This window comes from Rhizopus microsporus (assembly GCF_002708625.1).
Source record: "Rhizopus microsporus ATCC 52813 unplaced genomic scaffold scaffold_23, whole genome shotgun sequence".
NCBI lineage: Eukaryota > Fungi > Mucoromycota > Mucoromycetes > Mucorales > Rhizopodaceae > Rhizopus > Rhizopus microsporus.
In genome coordinates this window covers 256,132-276,322 of record NW_019671938.1, presented here as the reverse complement: position 1 = coordinate 276,322, position 20,191 = coordinate 256,132, and the positions used below count along the sequence as shown (strand labels likewise).

The following is a 20,191-nucleotide window of genomic DNA, read 5'->3' as shown; positions in this document are numbered from 1 at the left end:
AAAAAAAAAAAAAAAAAACATACACACACACACACGAAAAATTTTGAACCAGGTTTGAGAAAAAAAAAGCTTAAAAAGGGCCCACCACACTTTTTCCCCTCTTTCTTTTTACTTGCAAAAAAAAAAAAAAATATGGTTACCTTGGTAACAGAGTCGGTCCATTCTGAGACGGAACCTAAGAAAGTGCCTGCACCTATCCCTGCTGTCAACGTATGGCAAGTCAACAAGTTGAACACCCCTCAGACAAGTGTGGTGAATGGTAATAACATAGATAGTATAAACATGTCCTGTGAATCTATATAATGATATTTAGAGCAAAATAGATGATGCATGGCCTGCTCCAGTAGAAGCACTCAAACAACAAGAAGTGGTTCCTGAAAAATCAATATCAACAAAATCAATTAGTAAAGGACAATGGAAACCACTCACGCCTACCATCATTCATTCAAGTCTTCCCAAACGTGATAAAAATGATAAAAAGTTAAGACAACAGGATCGGAAGGACGTGTCACAGGACAAGAACGAAAATTCCGTGCCTGATATTCAATTTAATCGCTCATATGCACTTCGTGGTGGCAGTAGGCGACCTGGCCGAGGAAGAGGTCGTGCAGATATAGGCTTCAGACGGTCCTTTAAGCCTTATCAAGACGCAGACACGCTCAAATCATACATCTTGCAGCAAATCGAATACTACTTTAGCATTGACAACCTTTGTAAAGATTTGTATTTAAGGAACCAAATGAATACTGAGGGTTATGTACCCATCAGCTTGGTCGCTGGTTTCAACAGAATAAAAAACCTAACAGTCGACATGGACTTGGTCCGTGCTTCCTTACAGCTTTCAGAATTGTTGGAAATGAATCAAGATGCTACCATGTTGCGTAGAAAAGAAGGCTGGGAGATGTGGATTCTACCTGAAAAGAAAACGACAAAGGCACAAAGCAATCCTCAACCTGAGGTACGTAGAAAATCCATCCAACCTGAGGCACGTAGAAAGTCAATCCAAGAAAAGCCTCAGAAAGAGGACCATGAAGAAGACCTGTTTGACTTTGAAGACGAAGAGTGGATTGATGGCAGCAGACCCAACACGATTAAAAAGTACTACATCTCTGACGAGGAGGAAGAGGACGATGAATTTGATGATGATAAAGTAGCACGCATCATGATTGTCACTCAGCACAAGAGAGATCGCACACACCAGCATTTTGACCGCGCAAAGATGAACGATGACATACTGGACATGATCAATGAGGGATTGTATCAGTATGAAACCGGCGTTGGACGTAAAACCCAAGTTTCTCAGTCAAAGATTGGAACACTGGACCCTGAACATTTCAAAAAACAAAAAGAGGACGCTAAACCCACTCGCTTTTATCCTGTTCAACCCGAGTCTCTTCCTGCCAATGCCCCTATTCATAAAGAAGCTCATGTCGGTTGGGTGTTGAGTGATCAGCCTTACCATCCTTCTGGCGATGGTCTCTTGTCAACCAGTCTTGGAAAATCACCTGCCCTGTCCACCTCCTTAGAAAGTAACATGGCTCACTCCTTTGGAAGCTTCCAACACCCAAGCCATGAGCTTTTACGCGATAAATTCGTTCAGCACAAATACCACAAGTACCACGCTAAAGCATTAAAGGAGCGCAAGCAGTTAGGTGTTGGCCAGTCGCATGAAATGAATACCCTTTATCGTTTCTGGTCGCACTTCTTGCGTGATCACTTCAATAACCGCATGTATAACGAATTTAAGCGATTGTCCATTGAAGACGCCAACCAAGGCTATCGTTATGGCCTGGAATGTTTGTTCCGTTTCTACTCTTATGGACTTGAACGTCGTTATCGTCCTGACGTATTTCTTGATTTCGAGCAACTTACCCTGGAAGACTATGACCATGGCTCTTTGTATGGATTAGAGAAATTCTGGGCCTACAATCATTATCGCAAAGATAAGAAGAAGCTAAAATTCAATCCTCGTATGAAGCAATTATTGGAGAAATATAAAACAATCAAGGACTTTAGAAACTCAAGTATCCTCCAGAAAACAGAAGGTGCTACTTACTCTGTTCCTCATCATCAAAATGTGAGTTAACGACCAAATAATACGTTGTATCTAATCATTGTTTTTTTTTTTAGCCAAAGATCAAGAAAGAAAAGAATTAAGACTTTAAATAAAAAGAGAGAGAGAAGAAAGAAGGAGAGGGGGAAGTCAAGAGCTTGCTGATTTGCAGCCACACAATCTATTTTTTATCTCTTTTTTTTTTTTTTTCTAATTGTTTATTATGCCATTGAATGGTCATCCGAATCGTGTCGATCGCTCCTTTGATCAAGATGAGCCCATCATACGTGAGCGTTTATCAGGCGCCATTAATGCAATAAGTATGTCTCCAGAGGGTAACGCTGTTGTTGTTGCTGGAAGAGAAAGTAAGAGCATACTTTGCCAACATGTTGATGGAGAACTTACTTGCTTACCTTAAAGTTTTGAAGGTTCTTTCATTCAGCAAGACAAGAGTGGTGGAAACACTTAATCTACGTGCAGGCAGTCAATTGAATTTGAATTATAGTAGCAATGATGTCAAATGGGGAAACAATGGTAAACACAAAAAAAAAAAAATTATGAAAGACCGGTTATTTACACATAAACACAAAGCTACAAAGTATAAAGTAGCTACAGCAGCAACAAACGGTGCCATCATATTATGGGATCTACATAAAGTAGGTCGTAAATCAGGTATGTGATGACTCGATATATATATATATATATAAAACCTTATATACAAAAAAAGAGCGTGTCATCACCGAGCATTCTCGTGCTGTCAATAGAATATCCTTTCAACCTGATAATGGAAATATATTACTCAGTGCTTCACAAGATGGAATGATGAAATGCTGGGTAAGTAGTGAATATATGTATATTGGGTTTTCTTGTCAACTTGTAAGAATATAGGATTTTCGTGATTCCAGAAACAGTGCAAGATATCGGTTTGAAGGGAAATCAGAGTCCGTACGAGATGTTCAATTTAATCCAGTCAATATTTATGAGTTTGCAGCTGCTTTCGAAACAGGAACAATTCAGGTATATTGTCCTTGAGTATATTTATATAGTCTAACATAGACACTAGAAATGGGACATAAGAAACCCTAAAGCATTATACGATCGCAAACTAAACGCTCATAATGGCCCTTGTCTAACAGTTGATTGGCACTCTGGTGGGAAATTGGTTGCAAGTGGAGGAAGAGATAGGACAATAAAGGTAGTATATGTGTGCTTTTACAACAGATTTATAAAACGGTTCTAGGTGTGGGACATGTCAACAGACAATAGACGTCCTTTATATACCATTAGAACAGTAGCCTCTGTCTCACGGATCCAATGGAGACCGGGCTACGAAGATGAGATAGCTTCATGTGCACTCCTTACTGACAATCGAATTCATATTTGGGATATTAGAAGACCTCACATCGCAAAATATGTCTTTGATGAGCATGATACAACCCCAACAGGTAAAATACCAGAAAAAAATAAAGAAAAGGGCTTGCTCATAGTATTGATAGGCTTTCTATGGTCAAATTCTGATGAGTTATTGTCCGTATCTAAGGATAAATGGTTCATCAAGCAAAATATTAAACGTGCATATCAGCCTGTGGATTTGTTAAAGAGAAACGGAATGGGCTGGAATGTCCATGGCGATATTGCATTTACTATCGATAGAAGTGAAAGATCGTCCTTTGTTGATGAGTCACTTATTCCAAAAGCACCAAAGAATTGGAAGAAGCTTGGGGTGAGAACCTCTTTTGATGAGGAAGTGATTCAATATATTCCTCCTCAGAGTTGTGGCATCGCTCATATGCCTTTGTTTGATTTCAAGGCATTCTGTATATTTGCTGAAAAATACATTATATCAAGTGACAATGTTGCATTTGCCTGTGATCAAAATGCAGAGGTAATAATACAGTTGTTTTACAACGGATTAGTAACTCATTGAATTAGCTGGCATGGAAAATGGGGCGCTATCGTACTTCACAAACATGGAGAATTATAGCTTTACTTTATAACGAACAAGAGAAAGATGTAGAAAACGAGCAACTGGATGCGGAAAGCATAGAAGAAGCCAAAATAGTAAGTGACAAGTGAGGAGTAGTATATTTTTTTCTCTAATAACATCATCAAGAAAGAGGAAAGGCAACATAATGAAGTACAAGGCAGCATAGACAGCTATGAGCAGCTATCACAGTCATCGGGATATACAGACAGCTTAAATACCACATTGTCACAAACACAAGTACAGTTCAGTCCACAAACCCCTTGGCAGCATGATGCTACAGTGATGGAGTTATTCAACTATTATACAGAGCAGGTAACTCTATACAAGAATATACCCAATGTATCACGAATTTTTACAGTTTATTAGGGCGATGTCCAAATGTGCGTTACTTTGTATCTAGTATTGGAAAAGTATTTAGATATAGATGAAAACCGCCTAGAAGATTGGTTTACAGCATATATAGACCTTTTACATAGATTCAAACTCTGGTCTACGGCTACAGCTATTATCAAGGCATGCAAAGTCCAGAATGTGAGGGAACGTAATGAGGTATTGTAAATTACAACAATATATTAAAGCAAGACTGATGAATAATAGAATGCTACAACAATCAATGTTGCATGTAATACATGCTTCAAGCTAGTACAAGGTACAAGTAACGGGGCATGGGCCTGTGACAAGTGTCATAGACTATTAAACCCTTGTACTATTTGGTAAGAGCATTTGTATCTATTTGCTATATTCTAAAGCAATCACATAGTCACCAGACAGTCAAAGGCCTTTATGTATGGTGTCAAGGCTGTAACCACGGCGGTCATCTTGCTCATATGCGAGGATGGTTTGCTACAGAGAAACTATGTGCAACTGGCTGCGGCCATGCATGCGTATTGCAGCCACTGTCATTATAGTTTATTGTAAATAATCAAAGACAATGAATTGGTATTTATTTATTTTTATATTGAATTCTATTGTTTTATACAGTGATTAAAGCTCGTCATGCTTATGCTCTTCCGAGGGCTTTTCTTCTTCCTTGCTTTCCTCATCTGTTTTATTCTTTGGTGGTGATTCCTTTTTATTTTTGGGCTTTTTCTTTGCAAGCAACTTTACAAATTCATCGTCAAGAAGCTTTTTCTTTTCCAAGACTTTTGCTGTAGTAATAATAGGGTCTTGTGTCTCGTTTTGTTTGTTTTGAGCTTCAATTTGCTCGTTCATCCATTCTTCTACTGTATTAGCAGTCAATAAAACACTTTGTAATTCTTCTTCGGTGTGATAACGATCCTCTTCGGGTTGATTGTGGATACTAGCAACAAAGTCTCTGACCAGCTTAATAGCAGATGTAAGACGATCAATGTTCTTTGAACGTTCATTATATTCTTTAAAGCGGTATTGAATAGGTTTTTCAATAGATCTTTTAAAAAAAGGATTAGATACATCTCTTTGCACTGGAAATAAACTTACTGAAGTTCTCTTAGCTTGGTATTATAAACTTGTGTATCTGCTTGTTCTCCTTCATCATAAAGCCAGTCTGATGTCTCTGAAAGCTTTTCTCTAAACTTTTCAATCTCATCTTCTGTAGCTACAATCTGTACAGTATCGTCATATAAAAAGTCTTGAACACGATAAACAAAGCCTTCTAAAGCATTACGAGCTTCCTCACGAAGCTTCTTTTGCTTATCCATGAAATCAAGTTCTTGAATTCTATATGCAAAGTAAGTATTTTTGTTCTTTTTCACTCTTTTCTTTCATACCTCTTCTTTGCAATTGCCTTTTCGTTTGTGGGCAGTGGAATGATTTCCACAGGGTTGTAATGAATCGTTAACGGAACCTTTACGACAGAGATCTTGTTTTCTTCGGTAGTTGTCTTGTTAACAGCAGCTTCAGTTTCGTTTTGTCGAGACTTTTCTTGCTCTGTGTCATTTTTCTAAAAGTTACACCTGTTAATAACTTGTTTAAGGCAAGCGTATCTTTGTATACCTTTGCCTCATCCTCCTTCGTATCCTTGACTCCAAAAAATGACTTAACTTTATCTTTGGCAATCAATATAAGCACGATTATTGGTTACAAATGGTTCTATTTACCTTTAAATGTTGGCTTTTCTACGCTAAGGATAGCTTCAGAAACAGAAAGTATACCTGAGTCAGACAGGTCAAATGTTACTCGTACTCTAGGAGGATGTTCTGAAGCCTTGATGTCATCCTTGTGCTTTTCCATGGCTGCTGTTAAGCCGCTTATTTGTACTTGGGCTAATTTTCTCATTCCAGCATCAGCATCCTTTCCGTACTCGATATCAAAGTCAAAGTCGGTATTACGGTTAAACGTCATGATCTTTTGGGTTGCAATGCTGCCAAATTTGTTATAAAGAGTCGTACTGACAGGCTGAGTGGCTAAAGAATAACAGTTAGCATCCCTATGGGATGAATCATAGTGTATCATCACCTTCTTTTCCATTGTTTTCAGGTGTATACACAATATCAATTGGATAAACAATAATGTCTTTAATATTGATCTGTTTGTTCAGTCTAAATTGATTACTGAGAGTGGCGCCACGGAATGCAGCGCCTAGAACAGCAGCTTCATCACCATTGACGTTTTTGGCTATTTTTTGACTGCGTAAAAAGAGAGGATTAGGAATATATTGTAAAAATATATAAAATACTCACGATCCCACAAAGTCATTCAATTGACTTTGTACAGCAGGTACACGAACACCGCCACCGACGAGAATAACGGACTTAATATCATCCTAAATATCAATAGTAAGCAACGTGTGGTGTCAACGACTTCATATTTTACCATGGTCATGTTTGCAGCCAATAGAGCCGTCTGAAGAGGAACCTTGACACGAGCGATCAAATCCTTGGAAATGTTTTCCAGTTCTGCTCTGGTTACTTTCATTTTAAAATCAATGCCTTCATGAAGGCTTTCAACCTATGATCACAGTAAGATATTCATACGTTTCAGGAAAAAAAAAAAGCATATATTACTTACTGAAGCAAAGGTTTCCGTATTTGCGCTCAAAATCTGTTTCACTCTGTTTGCTTCCTTTAAGAGCCTAGTCATAGATCCATGGGATTGCTTGATATCCGACTTTACTTTTCCTTGGTATAATCTCATAAAGCCTTCAGCCAAGAATTGTTGTAGTCTGACATCGATCTCATGGCCACCTAAGGTACGGTCAAAGCCAACGCCTTTAACTTCTAATTGAGGCGCGCTTTTCTTTGTCTTGCTATCGACTGCTTCTGAGAATGTGACGATGGAGGCGACAGTAGATCCTGCTCCCATATCATAGAATACATGGTTTTCAGGATCTTTACCCAAATCATGATTGACAGCGAAATTGAGGGCAACTATATATGCCGAGAATAAGGATTAGTATGAAGGACATTAGTTGCTATTTTACCAGCAGTTTCATCGTGCATTAAGGACAACACATTCAATCCTGCAAGCTCAGCTGCATCCAAAATGGCTTGACGTTCATATTGGTTTGCGAATGGTGTAACCTTGTATATATAAAATGTAAGTTCCAGAAAGAAAAACACACATATTATACTTACAGTTATCACCACATCCTTCACATTTTCACCTGCTGTAACTGATGCCTGTTCTCTGGCATTTTGAAACTGATAAGCAATAAGTTCCTCCACTGATAATTGAACAGTCTCGTTATGAACGAAAATTGGCATATTTCTTTCTTTGTCTGCAATCATTTTGTTGACATGTCGATTTTTATATTCTTCAACAAGAGGATCGTTATAATTTTTTCCAATAATACTCTTGAGGTTCATATAAGTTAAGTGAGGGAATCTTCCAGCCTAAAGAGAAATAAGTTGACTATTTTAATTGAAGCAGTTTAATCTTACCAAGCTAATAGCATCAGTGCCATAGACACGTTCGTTGTTACGTATAGTTACAACAGATTGAGTCTTTCTTTTAGAGTCTTTGTTTAAAACGACATCCAAGGGCATGCCTGGTTTTATCAGTCCTACTTTAAACCATTCTGTACCATAGTCAATTGACATGACAGCTGCATTGACTGACGGTAAAATAGTCCAAAGTAGCAACACTGTGCAAAAGAATAAACACAGCCAACGAGATTGCATACTTGTTTGTTTGCGTCCTTTTCTTTAATAATAAAAAAGAAGAAAGAAGAGAGTGTATTAGTTGATAAATTTAATTAAAAATGGTTTAAAGCGAACTTGTCCAGCTGCAATTGGGCAAATTTACAGTTGAGTTCATATTTCAAATGGTTACACTGCCCTTTCGTATGTGAGCATTTCGTGGCATAAAAATACAGGAGCATAAAACTTACTAGAATAAGCTCTAAACGTGGCGCTTTGATTTCCATAGAAGCTTGTAGGGCGAGTTAAACAGAAAAATAATTGTTAAGATACATTATTTAATATAGTGCGTAATACCATTTGAACCATTACAGGAGGAATACCTTTACATTATGGCCCATTAATCGATAGGCAAGCATACAGTCACTATCTGCTATTTACAACCCAGCACTTTCAACTCAGTTTTAACAAGGACGCTTTCACTCCTTTCCATTAAAAAAAAAAGCAATTGAAGGCTTAAGAAGGAAACGTTTGTCTCTTGTGACATTATATCGCAATCAACTACGAATCATAAAGTATATGTGTTTGTCACGGCCAAATCTACTCACAAATTATACTTCTTTTATGAAATGTACACGTCCATTGCTAATACTTGCCATCACAGTTCAATTCGATGAATATAGTCTGACTTGCGAGTAACACAATGAGTTACGGACCCTGAGTTGTACAATAAAAATAATAATTTAAAAGCATTTGTCTTTGTCGTTTTCTTTTTTTCTTTTCTTTTCTTTCCTTGCGCACCCATATTTCGCTACAAGATGGCTCAAGAAACATCACCATTATTGAGCCAGGATAGTCCAAATTATAGATCAAATGGCGACTCTAATCGTGAAGAGACAATTACCATCATTACTTCAAATTCTTCATCCTCCAGCAACTCAAATACACCAACATTACCCAGTTCGGAAGATGAAACACTAAGGAAGAGACTGAATAACGCATCTTTATATACAATTCTCTTTGGGCAAGTAAAAAAAGTATTGAATAGCTTAAGTATATCCTTACACAGACTTTAAATGGTTTAGCCTCTGGACAGCAGTTGTGTTGTCTTCATTGGATTCATCCATTGTAGCCTCTATTTATCCACAAATTGGTACTGAATTCAAAAGGTAAAAGAGGTCTCCCTCTCTATGGCTTAATATATTTATTCATCCTTTAGATCAAACGAGATTGTATGGATTGCAACCTCATACATGCTTAGCTACACTGCCCTTCAACCCTTATGTAAGTTTAACAACCGCAATTGTGTAACCTAACGTGCACGAGCAAACAAAAAGTATATTAAAGTGGCGGCTTTCCTAATTTAATACCTAGATGGCCGAATCTCGGATGTATTTGGTCGAAAGTCTGCTGTATTATTTGCTAGTGTCGTATTCTTCATTGGATCTCTTCTCTGCGGTACAGCGACAAGTCTTTGGTATTTAGTTATTGCTCGCGCTATTGCTGGCATCGGTGGCGGAGGCATAAATTGGTAAGATATTCCTGGATTTGCCATCGTTTCAGTCATTTAGTTTTTTTTATGTAGTATGACTACTGTCATCTGCGCGGACTTGGTTCCCTTGAGAGAAAGAGGAAAATTCCAAGCATATGGTAATATCGCATACGCTGTAAGTAAATATAGGCATGATTTTTTTTCTTTGTATTTATATCTTTTTAGGTTGGATCTGTCGTCGGAGCTCCGCTGGGTGGACTCCTTACTGACACCTTTGGATGGCGCTTTTGTTTCTACATCAATTTACCTTTCCTCTTGGTTACCTTGTATGTATCAAGCAATCTTTTGACAAACTATAACTTGGACGAAAACCAACAAACAGAACGATTCTCAGACAAGTTGAAAAAGATTGATTACCTTGGTGCTACTACCATTGTTTTGGCAGTCATTGCATTTGTTATTGCAACATCTTTAGGTGGAAACATCAGACCATGGTCTGATTCGTTGGTCGTTGGATGTATTATTGCTTCCATTATCTTATCCATCCTCTTCTGTTTTATCGAAGCCAAGGTTGCTCTCAATCCTATTATGCCCTGGAAGATCATTTCCAGTCGTACACCTTTGGCAAGCTCCATGACAAACTTTTGGACTCTCATGTGTGGCATGGCCATGATGTACCTTAACCCTTTATACTTTCAAGTAAAATGCTTTCCGTGTATCTGTATTATTGAATTCTAATCATGTAATCTAGGCGATTCTAGGCTATAGTCCATCTACCACCGGTTTATTCTCTCTATCAAGAGCAGCAGCAGCTCCCTTTGGTTCTGTTATGGCCGGTGTTTATATGTCACGAACAGGCGAATATAAGAAACTTACCATTGCTGCAGCTTGTTTACTGGTTATCTCCATGATTGCTTATAGTACATGGTCGGCCAATACCCCACGTATCCTTTACATCCTTTATCCAATCACAGATGGCCTTGCCCTCGGTTCTATACTCGTTTTGGTATTGATCGCAATGCATTCATCCGTTGAAGCCACAGGTAGGTTTAGTAGTACAGACCTTGACAAGACTAACCTAATTTAAAAAGAAATGGCAACCATCACCTCCATGTCGTACTTGTTCCGTTCAATTGGTGGTGTCTTTGGTATCTCTGCTACTTCTGCCATTTTCCAAGGTGTAGTAAAAAATATCTTGGTTGAAAAGATTCATGGTCCAAATGCTGAAATGGTAAGGTTAACTTACGAATTCCTTTTAAATACTGATCCTATTCGTACGTGTAGTATATTGAAATTGCTCGTAAATCCATGACAGAAGTCCGTGACTTATTGCCTGCTGATATCGTAACTATTGTTATTGATTCCTATCAAGTAGCATACCGTTATACATGCTATGCTTGTATATGTATTGCCTTCCTTGCATTAATTAGCTCATTGTTTATTGAGCGTTACGACCTTGCAACAAAGGTTAAAAAATAATTCAGTTATACAATAAAAAAATGATCATCATGTTTTATAAACAAGTCATTTATTTCGCATATAAGCCAATAATTATTACAGTATAACCATTCTGTCATTCTGATATCCTGAGTCATTACGCTTTTCGAATTCTTCATGCAGGTATTCGATCGCAGGCTTTTGATGTCTCATTCGTAGTAAGCGTAAGACAGCCTCCATGGATAGCACATCCAAATTGATCATGTCATGCCTTGTTGTATTATCGATTGTGCTCTTTGAACGATAGATTGATTTACTACGACTGCTGCTTTTATTTGTTTCCATAGTGACGATATCACTCGCTCTTTTTGCCGCCTGACAAAGTTGTATCAGATGTTCTGTACTTAATTGATAAAACGTGTTTAAGGACAAAAGCGCATAGTATTCCTGGCATTCTAAGCTTTCTAGAGCTATTCCATCTCCGTCTTCTCCGCCATTAAACAAAACTTTCAAGAGCTAATAAAACAATAAGAAGCATATACTTTATTATGCTTAAATAGGATTACCTCTAACCATTTAAAGACAACATTAAGCTCATAGATATCCAAGGGTGGTATATCTGAGATATGCTCAGAGAGTGGTGGTAAAAGTATGCTCTCTAGACAGGAAAGGATCTGTTTCCATAATTTGAGAGCGACAGATTGCATATTTGAGTCGGATAAGTTATCAAAGAATATCTTTAGATTGCTTTCCAAGTAGCTGATGAGAGGTACGATGACGTTTTCGCATTCATGAATAGTGGGTCCCATTGTATTCTTTAAAGGCGCTCGACTAAATGCCAGGAATATGCTTTTTTCTTTCTTTAAAAGCGTACTTAACACTTGTCGTGATAAGTATTGTTGGATATAAGGCGCCATCTATATCCAAAACGGGAGGGGTGAGCATTTACAAGTAAAATATGAACGTGCCTTTACCTGATTGACCATATATTCAGCTATATCATTCCCAGACTGTTTAAGAGCACGAAAGGATTTTCCAAACCAGAATTGAATATCGTTTTTCTCGCCATCCATACTTACTCTGAGCATGAGCTGTCCTTGAGGAGATAACGACAAGTTGAGTTCATGAACTTGAAAGTCTCCAAACAACTCCTGAGAGAGCTTGAACCAAACACTTCCGCATTCATCATCGGCTGCCAAGATACCTTCGCTATGTACAATAGCCAAAACATCCACTCCGTTCTTTGTTGCTATTGTAAATTCCTGATCCCACCAAGGATTAAGTGAGTTACTGACGGTATTCGTTTTAAGCATACACTGGTTATCGATCTCAAGCGTCACATATGGATTACTCAAGCCATTTCGATTCATAGGCTGTAGATTCTCTGCACGAATGACTTTTATAGAGTACTGACTTGTCTGGGATGTATGATGCTCTTCTGACATAGTGGCTCTCATGTACTGTGCCAGTTTACCTCCGTCCATGGACTGATACAGCTCGTCTAGTCTTTTACGAGCAGTTTCTATTTGGTTTAATTTAACACAGAGCTTATCATTTTTTTATGTGAGTTGTTTTTAGGGGACACTTGTGTGTTTTATGTAAAAATTACCTCTGAATGAACATGTAAGGGGCCCCTTGATAGCGTCTTGTCACCCAACAAATGATGCTTTGCCATGCCAAAAATAGACGTCTCTGATATGGCTAGTCGTTCCGTTTCTTCCATGGATAACGTTGATTTCATTTGCATCTCGATCATTTTGCAATAGCTGCATATCGCTTCACTGTTGATCTTTGATAAACATGTAATAAACATGCAGTACTGGAGGTAGTCTGGCCATTGCAAGTCATTTATAAACTTGATCGCGTTATGAAAGATGCAGAAGAGGTCATCCATGGCAAAATCGGTACTTGTGGCGCGTTCAACCCAGTGAATAGAAGACTCCTTGATGCTATTTAACCAGCGTTTGACATGACAAAGGAACCAAGAGTCTACCTTTATTATCTTGTCTCTCAGTCTATATGCGGAACACGTGTTGTTAAGCTTCAATATCTCTCGGTAAAGTTCAAGGACATCCTCAAGCGAGCTAGTTCTTGAGCAAGGAGAGTTTAGCCAGTTCTCCATCTCCAAAGCAAAGTAGGGTAATTGTCCTTCCATGATGATGCTTAGGAATGGTGGAGAACCAACCACTTTGATGTGATCGATTCTTTTATCAATAAGTGAGGTGAACTCTTCATTCAACATCCTAGTCATTGAAACGAGTGTTTGCAAGTCGTTGTCTGGACGCTTGGCTGATTTTTCGATATATGCCCATCGTTCAATCGCCGCTCCCTTTTGTATAGAAATATCAAGATGCTTGACTCTATTCTATAAGAATAAACTCACCTTGATAGTTTGTTCTAGTTGCAATATATCATTTGATTGGTTGTAGTCGTTGCCTATGGATGCATTAATAGCAGCCACTCGATCTAGTAAGTTTATCATATCGTCAACCAATATATGACTAATAAGGGGTGTAAGAAGTACGTGTGTTTTCATATTTATATACCTAATATTCCAATACTCAATTAGCTCGTTTGCTAGTTCATGCATTAAAGCATTGTTTAAACCAATCAGTACGCGCTTGACAAAACTAGACTACTATGATGATGAGCCTTCATGTGTGTATTGGTTTTATAAAATTTACATCTGATGTTGCCCAAAGCTCGATTGGATGATCTTTTACAACTCGTTCAAGTGTCTTTATAGATTCCTTTACTTGGTCTATACCAATATTGTGATTCGGAAGCATTGCCTTGACAGAGTTTAAATAAATGGCAGCCCGAAACGGCCAAGATAATCTCCATGTCTTCCAGCACTCTTTGAGCAAATCTTCAGACTCTTCCGAAAGTAAATGGGATGGTCGAATGTTATAAGTTCTGTTATAGTCAATACAGGCATTAATCAGATAACGGAAATAATCCTTTGGATACTTGGGTATAAAGGTAAAGTGGTCATCATGCTACTGAGAGTATAAGCAACCTTTTAAAAATATAGTGTATGCTTACAAAATCGGATATGCCTTCATTATCTGTCTGTAAGGAACCAAGCGATATATCTGGATACATTTGGATAATCGTATTCATTCTTTCGGTAAGTTGTTTTATTTCCATCTTTTGCCATTGCTCGTACGCTCCAACAATTTCAAAATCATCCTTCTTGACCCATGACTGATTTATATGTATACTATGGATAGCTTGCTTCAAGTCACGCAATAAAGCCTAATCTATTCATTTCAGCCTTTCTTTTTTTTTTTTTGCAAGTATAGATTGAAGCCCAATGTTTGGCTATATACCGTCTTTGTGCAGATGACAGCTAATTCATTCAGCTTGCTTTGATGCTCTTTTTCTTGCACTCTAAACAATTCCTTGACGTGATTAACCATTGGAAAACTCTCGATGGAATACATGTCAACTGCACTTGTTCTCTTATTTTGAGTTGTTTTGACAGATAGCTTCTCGAGTAGGTCCTGTGCAACGACATGGGGCGTCACTTCTTGAACTGTTTGTACGATGATATCTACGATGACAGCATGAAATTCTTTGGTGTCGTATATATGCATTAACATGTCTGCCAAGTCACTTATCGACTTGCACCGAGATTCGTTTAATTTGTCCTTGAATGATTTACATACCGCACGAAATGTTGTGTTCAAGTATTCGGGTCTCGATATGTCACGTTCAGCATAAATAGTCTCTAGTTTATGACTCAAGCTTCTTATCACTTCTGGCTGTAGTCTATCTTTTCTTCCAGCTTCTACCAAGGCCATATAAAACGAATGACGCTTCTTGCCTTTCATTTTTGCCTGTTCAAACCAGACAATAAAGGCACAGCGTAGTGCATAATCATATACAAGAGCAGGACTTGTGGATCTATTGGACGTCCTTTTGTTGTTTGTGGCAGTTCCTCTTCGAATAGTCGAACGTGATATATTGGAAGCTGGGTAACCCATTTAATAAGAAAAAAAAAGGAAAAAGAAAAGAAGGAAAAACTCGATCTACAGTTGTAACATGCACCCTATTTTTAACCTCCTGATTTCAAGGAACCTTTTGCGCACACATGTATAAAAATGGCGCAAGTTTAGCCAATGTTTTTATTTTGAAAAAAGAGTGGTTTACTCTTGTCGTGCAATGTTTGAATACTGTATTAAATATAAAGATATATAGAATATGATTAATAAAATACAAACTTTCTTTAAAGGAGGAGAGATTAGGGAACCTACGTGAATTTCATATTTGTAAATTGAGGGCTATGCTTTCCTTTTTTGGACAGAGAAACGGAATTTGTAGATGATAAATCCAAGCTTCTGAAGATGATTTCGGATATGTCGTACGTTATTCTTCATTTCTTCCACAGTCTTGGCTAATATGCATATATCATACAAATAATAGGCCGCTCTGATCTCCTGTTTTCGTAGAGGCTCGATAACGAATCGCATCAACTTTGAGAAAAATTACGCCGCCACGCTCAGCCCAAAAGGTAGAGATTTGTACTGATAAACAATACCTTTATGAAGGAATGACAAGTACGGATGAGAATCCCTAAGGATAGGGGCAGCAACGTATTCTTTCTTCAGATCTAACTTGAAAATGCAGTCGTCCGACTCTATTAATTCTCGGAGGGTCAGAATTCCTTCCATCTTGTGCTGACGTTGTAGAGGATGATGGAATTATTCATAACTATCATTATTTTTTATTCCATGATAATGGTAGGAGAAGAGATATTTTGACCAAATGACATGGTAAACGGCGTCTTTTTTTGCTGATGGTGGAAACCAAGAGCCGCACTGGTAGCATCGTCGTCGTACAGGGAACGTTTATTTTTCTGTTTTCTATCCATTGATTTTTCGACAGAAGCTTTTTCGTTTTCCATGGCAGCATATAGGTTGACAGAACCTTTGTGGAATTCTGTAATCAAAATTTAGTCTACAAAATTCAAGAATTAACACTTACTTTCATATCATAAAATCGATCCAAAAGAGCTCAACTTTTCTCAAATCAATTCCTGATGTAGGAAGTCGCAAGGAGCCTACTTTGGTAGAGACATACAAACCATAATCCACAAGACGTAAATCATTTATCTGACCTTCTACACAAGTGATTTGCACAGATATAGACCTTATATTTATATCTCTTCTTTAAGTATGGACTCTTGTAGAAGCGATCAGCAATAGTTTTGTCTTTCGTAAAATATTTCTGTAGTCAGTGTAAAACTTGTCATCCTTTGTACTGTTGGTAAATTCGAAATCGATTAAACCAGTTGTTTTTCCACCAAAAGACTCTGAACAGATTCTAACATCGACTTTAACACCAATGCAAACTTTGCCTTCTTTTTGATTTTTCTTCTTGGCCAGACTAGATTGTTCTAAGACTGAATCTCTCTGTTGTACTTGCGTTTTGGAATAGGTTTAAACAAAGTAAAAGTACGATGAGACTGTGTGTATCTTTATTTGGAATAAAGTAAAGAGAGAAAAGAGACGATAGCATAAACATTTATATATGAAGAAGCTAAGTTACTTAAACTGCGTTGACCACATTCAATTTAGGTGTAGCGGATCTTATACTAACATTAGGTTCAACTCTAGACATCATATTTAAGCACTGAATAGTAGCGTGAATATTACGCTCCCCTAAAATGCAACTATGTCAATACAAGTGCTTTTCAGCAAGTATACACGTACCATTTACAAAATAGAATTGAATATAGCGTACGTCATGTTTACCCAATAGATACTTATGAGATTACTTTAAGAATGAATGATACAAAGAAGTTGACAAAAAAAGATCGTTATTCACATAAATAATCATGTTTGTAATCGTGCTCTTGTTATTAATGAAGGAATTAGACATATATATATATATTTGTTGTCATTCGACTATATCGCACTTTCTCAAGGAGGAAAAAAAATGGCCCCTATCAGGTACTCGTGTCGTGTAAGTACTTATCTTTTCAGCAGTTTGAATCCTAAATCGTGCATTAGGTCTCTCTTTTGTCACTGACGGATCATTGTATGTCAAGTGAATCCTTGTCTGAAACAAGAAATTACCATCATATTGAACGCGTTAGGCTACGCCTCAAGTACCATTTGTAGCAGATAACATTGCCCTTGCCTGTAGAAAAGGTACAGAAAGAAAGATTGAACAGATAGATAACGTGTTTCTCAAGTTGAGGAACGAAGCAAGTATGTGTCTTATAATCAATACAATACAGTTTTTTTTTTTATTTGAATATTAAAAGCTCAATGGTAAGTCGTGTTAGGGTAACATATTACTTTTTCTAGTTGAACTTGTATTAGTTTTAACTGTAAAAGGAGACAACCAGCTAATGAGTTTTATTATTTGAAAGACTTGCTCAGGTATTCTGAAATAACTAACGCCTTGGCCCGTCTCAAATAGCACGGTTCAAGCTCAGTTAATTGATTCAACTAATGTATCCCATTTTTGCTTCATTCGCTTTTTGTATTACAACATCATGTAAGAAAGAATCGTGTGTGTTGAATGACACTTATATTTATGATTCATCAGGTGACGAAAGGTGAATAATTTGGTTTATTTATATTACATCTGGAAAGAAAAAAAACCTATACCACTGACAAACTTTATACATTTTTTTTTCTGTTGGAGAGAATCATAAAACAATACATTATGGTACAAAGACGGGGGTCTATCTTATATACATGATCCACAAGGTGACGTTTCTTTTTACAGTATGAATCTAATGACACTCTGTATCATCAGCATTACCTTCTTGCATAGCTACTAGTCTTTCCACTTCTAATACAAATGTTAGATTGGGTCTATGCTTGGTATATGATCATACTTTGAATAAGATGTTTTCCATAAGTATATTTCTTTAAAGAATATAGGTGAGGCCTAATCTTTTCAATCAAAACTTTACGTTGTTTATCATTGACTACATCCAACATCCTTTGCACTACATAATTTGCATATTGATCCTTCATCATAATGACGAGTGGGCAAAGTCTATAAGATGTTGGTCAAAAGTTAAAAGAACTAGAATGATATCTTACCCGTCTGAAGAAGACTCGGTTATTTCGTCAATAAAGCTTTGCTTGTCTACTTCTGTTCCATGTTCAAAGCATTTTTCAACAACGTTGCTTGCAAATTTGTGTTTGCTCAAAGAAAGAATACGACCTGATATCTTTTTCATAATCTTGGTCTTGTCTTGATCTTTTCCGCGTTCCAATATATGTTGAATGACATAATTTCCATATTGATCTTGAATCAATGCATTTGTAAACCCGTGTAATTCCTTTAAAATAGACTTCTAATAGCGTGTAAGTGAAGAGCAGTAATAAATAATTATACGACTTACTGTTTGTTCCTCTGTGCAATGTTCAAACATGCGTTGGATCACTCTACAACCATAAGGATGGGTGGCAAGTTGATATACTTGTCCATGAAAGGCTTCAATGATAAACTGTATATGTTGAGCAGGTACTCGTTCAATAGCCTTCTGAATGACATGATTGCCATTTTGGTCCTTGATACATTTCAACACACAACCATCCAGCTCTTTCACGAGTGTAGCTTGCTGCTCTGTCAATACATATTCTAAAGCCTTCTGGACGACTCGACATCCATACATTTGTAATGATAATGATAGAACGTGACCCTCCATTTGCTTTGCAAGTATAGTCTTGTGAACTTGATTACCATGTTCAAAGAATTTTTGTAATACATAGTTTCCAAACACGTCTGTCATCAATTGTAAAGCATTGGGCAGAACCTCTTGAAACACCATTTCCTTTTCATCGCTGCTTGCAGTCTCTAGCTTTTGCTGAATAAACCTTGACCCATGTTGATCTCCACTGAATTCTACAATATGGCCAGCGAGATCCCTTAATTCATACTTCTTTTGCTTTGAGTTTCTAAATTCTTCCAAAAGTGGTGATCTCATGTTAAAAGCCATATCCTGTGCTGCTGCTGCTTTTGGGTAATGATTACGCTGTTGACGATTGGAGGATGAAGAAGATGAAGAGGAGGTATTAGAGCTATTGAACGTGCGTGCATTCGTTTGCTGCTGTTGTTGTAACAAAAGTTGTTGAGCCAATAATAATTGTTGCTGTTGGTGTTTAAGAAGTAGCGTCTTTTGTTGCATCTCCATCAAACGAAGCTTTCTTTCTTGGTCCATATCTTCTTTTGTCAATTGAAAAGGATCATATGAAATAGGAGAAGACAACGGCCCGTTATCCTGCAGCTTAAGGGAAGCCAATGATAAGGTGTCATCTTCATGCCAACTTTCACTACGTTTTCCGTGACTGGCAGCTGGAAGAGGACTATTGGATAGTCCAAAAGAAGGCTTATAGGCAGGATATCCTTCTGAAGGGTGAAATTGATGCATAGGGTTCGTAGATCGCGTATCACCGTTGTCAGTTAAGAAATTGGTCAAGTAGGCTTCATTCGTATTATCATAGCTGAAGCTAGCAGCACGATGCAGTGGTGGTATAGAGCGCGCCCTTGCATGTGCAAAAGAAGGAGATATTCGAAAGGCATTCCTATGAGGCATAGGCTTCGTGGTTGCTAATTCTGGATTTGAATTCGCATCATTAAAAAAGTTACCATCTCCACCAGCGAGTAAACCTTGCTGCAGGGAGAAAAGAGAAGAACTACGACGAAATTCCTATATAAAAAAGGATATGAGTACATTGATATCACAAGATGATCACTTACAGGTTGATGAGGTAATAATAAATCAGCGGCACTATTGTTTATATTTGAATACATGGGATGTTGGATAGGATCGATAGGCCGAGATACGTCTATGCACTCTTATTAATATATTCTGGTTCACATGATATATATATATAAACAAACTTTACCTTCACCAGGATTATTCCATATCCAAGAGTGATCTAATCCTTGTCCAGAAGGTGTATCACGTGCATCATTTGATAATTCTTGAGGAGTGTTATCGTTAACATTACTATTGTCATGGAACAAAGTTGACCATTTACAATCAGAAGTAAGCTTTAATCAATGTTAATATCATAATAAAAGCCCATTATTTTCATTTTTTACCTGATTTCGAGGCTTCTGCTGTTGTATAGTTGGCCGTTTGGGAGACATTGAATTACTTGGCAACATTGCGCTATAATTCCTTTCTT

The 20,191-nt window shown here is 37.5% G+C and overlaps 6 protein-coding genes across 6 annotated transcripts; 3 read left to right on the top strand and 3 right to left on the bottom strand.

The window, feature by feature from the left end:
• On the top strand, positions 1 to 2,240 carry RHIMIDRAFT_316077 (uncharacterized protein). Its single transcript, XM_023615039.1, has 4 exons — positions 1 to 18; positions 129 to 259; positions 324 to 2,077; positions 2,131 to 2,240. Exons 2-4 carry the CDS (start codon positions 133 to 135, stop codon positions 2,155 to 2,157), a joined length of 1,908 nt encoding a protein of 635 aa, XP_023462291.1. The 5' UTR covers positions 1 to 18; positions 129 to 132; the 3' UTR covers positions 2,158 to 2,240.
• A 36-nt stretch (positions 2,241 to 2,276) lies between these two features.
• On the top strand, positions 2,277 to 4,948 carry RHIMIDRAFT_241594 (WD40 repeat-like protein; the record flags this gene model as incomplete). Its single annotated transcript, XM_023609614.1, has 13 exons — positions 2,277 to 2,418; positions 2,474 to 2,587; positions 2,645 to 2,725; positions 2,781 to 2,887; positions 2,942 to 3,070; positions 3,117 to 3,248; positions 3,294 to 3,498; positions 3,550 to 3,938; positions 3,986 to 4,114; positions 4,167 to 4,352; positions 4,407 to 4,589; positions 4,638 to 4,753; positions 4,801 to 4,948. 13 exons carry the CDS (start codon positions 2,277 to 2,279, stop codon positions 4,946 to 4,948), a joined length of 2,061 nt encoding a protein of 686 aa, XP_023462290.1.
• Positions 4,812 to 8,201, bottom strand: RHIMIDRAFT_74460 (HSP70-domain-containing protein). The gene is made up of 12 exons (XM_023615639.1): positions 7,901 to 8,201; positions 7,595 to 7,852; positions 7,441 to 7,540; positions 7,029 to 7,387; positions 6,834 to 6,968; positions 6,701 to 6,783; positions 6,477 to 6,646; positions 6,119 to 6,424; positions 6,021 to 6,067; positions 5,789 to 5,961; positions 5,499 to 5,738; positions 4,812 to 5,448 (listed from the first exon to the last, which is right to left on the bottom strand). The coding sequence occupies exons 1-12, from the start codon at positions 8,138 to 8,140 to the stop codon at positions 5,025 to 5,027; spliced, it is 2,535 nt and encodes an 844-aa protein (XP_023462289.1). The 5' UTR covers positions 8,141 to 8,201; the 3' UTR covers positions 4,812 to 5,024.
• Positions 8,202 to 8,916: 715 nt separating this feature from the next.
• Positions 8,917 to 11,069, top strand: RHIMIDRAFT_247734 (MFS general substrate transporter; the record flags this gene model as incomplete). The annotated part of the gene is made up of 10 exons (XM_023610441.1): positions 8,917 to 9,126; positions 9,168 to 9,177; positions 9,231 to 9,267; positions 9,318 to 9,382; positions 9,473 to 9,629; positions 9,684 to 9,765; positions 9,816 to 10,289; positions 10,342 to 10,633; positions 10,682 to 10,821; positions 10,875 to 11,069. 10 exons carry the CDS (start codon positions 8,917 to 8,919, stop codon positions 11,067 to 11,069), a joined length of 1,662 nt encoding a protein of 553 aa, XP_023462288.1.
• Positions 11,070 to 11,144: 75 nt separating this feature from the next.
• On the bottom strand, positions 11,145 to 15,016 carry RHIMIDRAFT_241591 (uncharacterized protein; the record flags this gene model as incomplete). Its single annotated transcript, XM_023609613.1, has 9 exons — positions 11,145 to 11,543; positions 11,594 to 11,944; positions 12,002 to 12,574; positions 12,637 to 13,356; positions 13,411 to 13,528; positions 13,574 to 13,662; positions 13,712 to 14,026; positions 14,073 to 14,285; positions 14,360 to 15,016. 9 exons carry the CDS (start codon positions 15,014 to 15,016, stop codon positions 11,145 to 11,147), a joined length of 3,435 nt encoding a protein of 1,144 aa, XP_023462287.1.
• A 2,844-nt stretch (positions 15,017 to 17,860) lies between these two features.
• RHIMIDRAFT_286402 (Pumilio1 in complex with Cyclinb reverse Rna) lies at positions 17,861 to 18,984 on the bottom strand (the record flags this gene model as incomplete). Its single annotated transcript, XM_023613379.1, has 3 exons — positions 17,861 to 18,047; positions 18,095 to 18,351; positions 18,400 to 18,984. 3 exons carry the CDS (start codon positions 18,982 to 18,984, stop codon positions 17,861 to 17,863), a joined length of 1,029 nt encoding a protein of 342 aa, XP_023462286.1.
• Positions 18,985 to 20,191: the final 1,207 nt, after the last annotated feature.

What these genes read in the sequence shown, in the direction of transcription:
- RHIMIDRAFT_316077 (XM_023615039.1), top strand. Translation starts at nt 133, where the DNA reads ATGGTTACCTTGGTAACAGAGTCGGTCCATTCTGAGACGGAACCTAAG. An exon ending in TCAGACAAGTGTGGTGAATG is followed by an intron (nt 260 to 323) that starts GTAATAACATAG and finishes AGAGCAAAATAG; the next exon opens with ATGATGCATGGCCTGCTCCA. An exon ending in CTGTTCCTCATCATCAAAAT is followed by an intron (nt 2,078 to 2,130) that starts GTGAGTTAACGA and finishes TTTTTTTTTTAG; the next exon opens with CCAAAGATCAAGAAAGAAAA.
- RHIMIDRAFT_74460 (XM_023615639.1), bottom strand. Translation starts at nt 8,140, where the DNA reads ATGCAATCTCGTTGGCTGTGTTTATTCTTTTGCACAGTGTTGCTACTT. An exon ending in AGGATACGAAGGAGGATGAG is followed by an intron (nt 5,962 to 6,020) that starts GCAAAGGTATAC and finishes TGTAACTTTTAG; the next exon opens with AAAAATGACACAGAGCAAGA. An exon ending in ACCAAGCTAAGAGAACTTCA is followed by an intron (nt 5,449 to 5,498) that starts GTAAGTTTATTT and finishes TTTTTTTAAAAG; the next exon opens with ATCTATTGAAAAACCTATTC.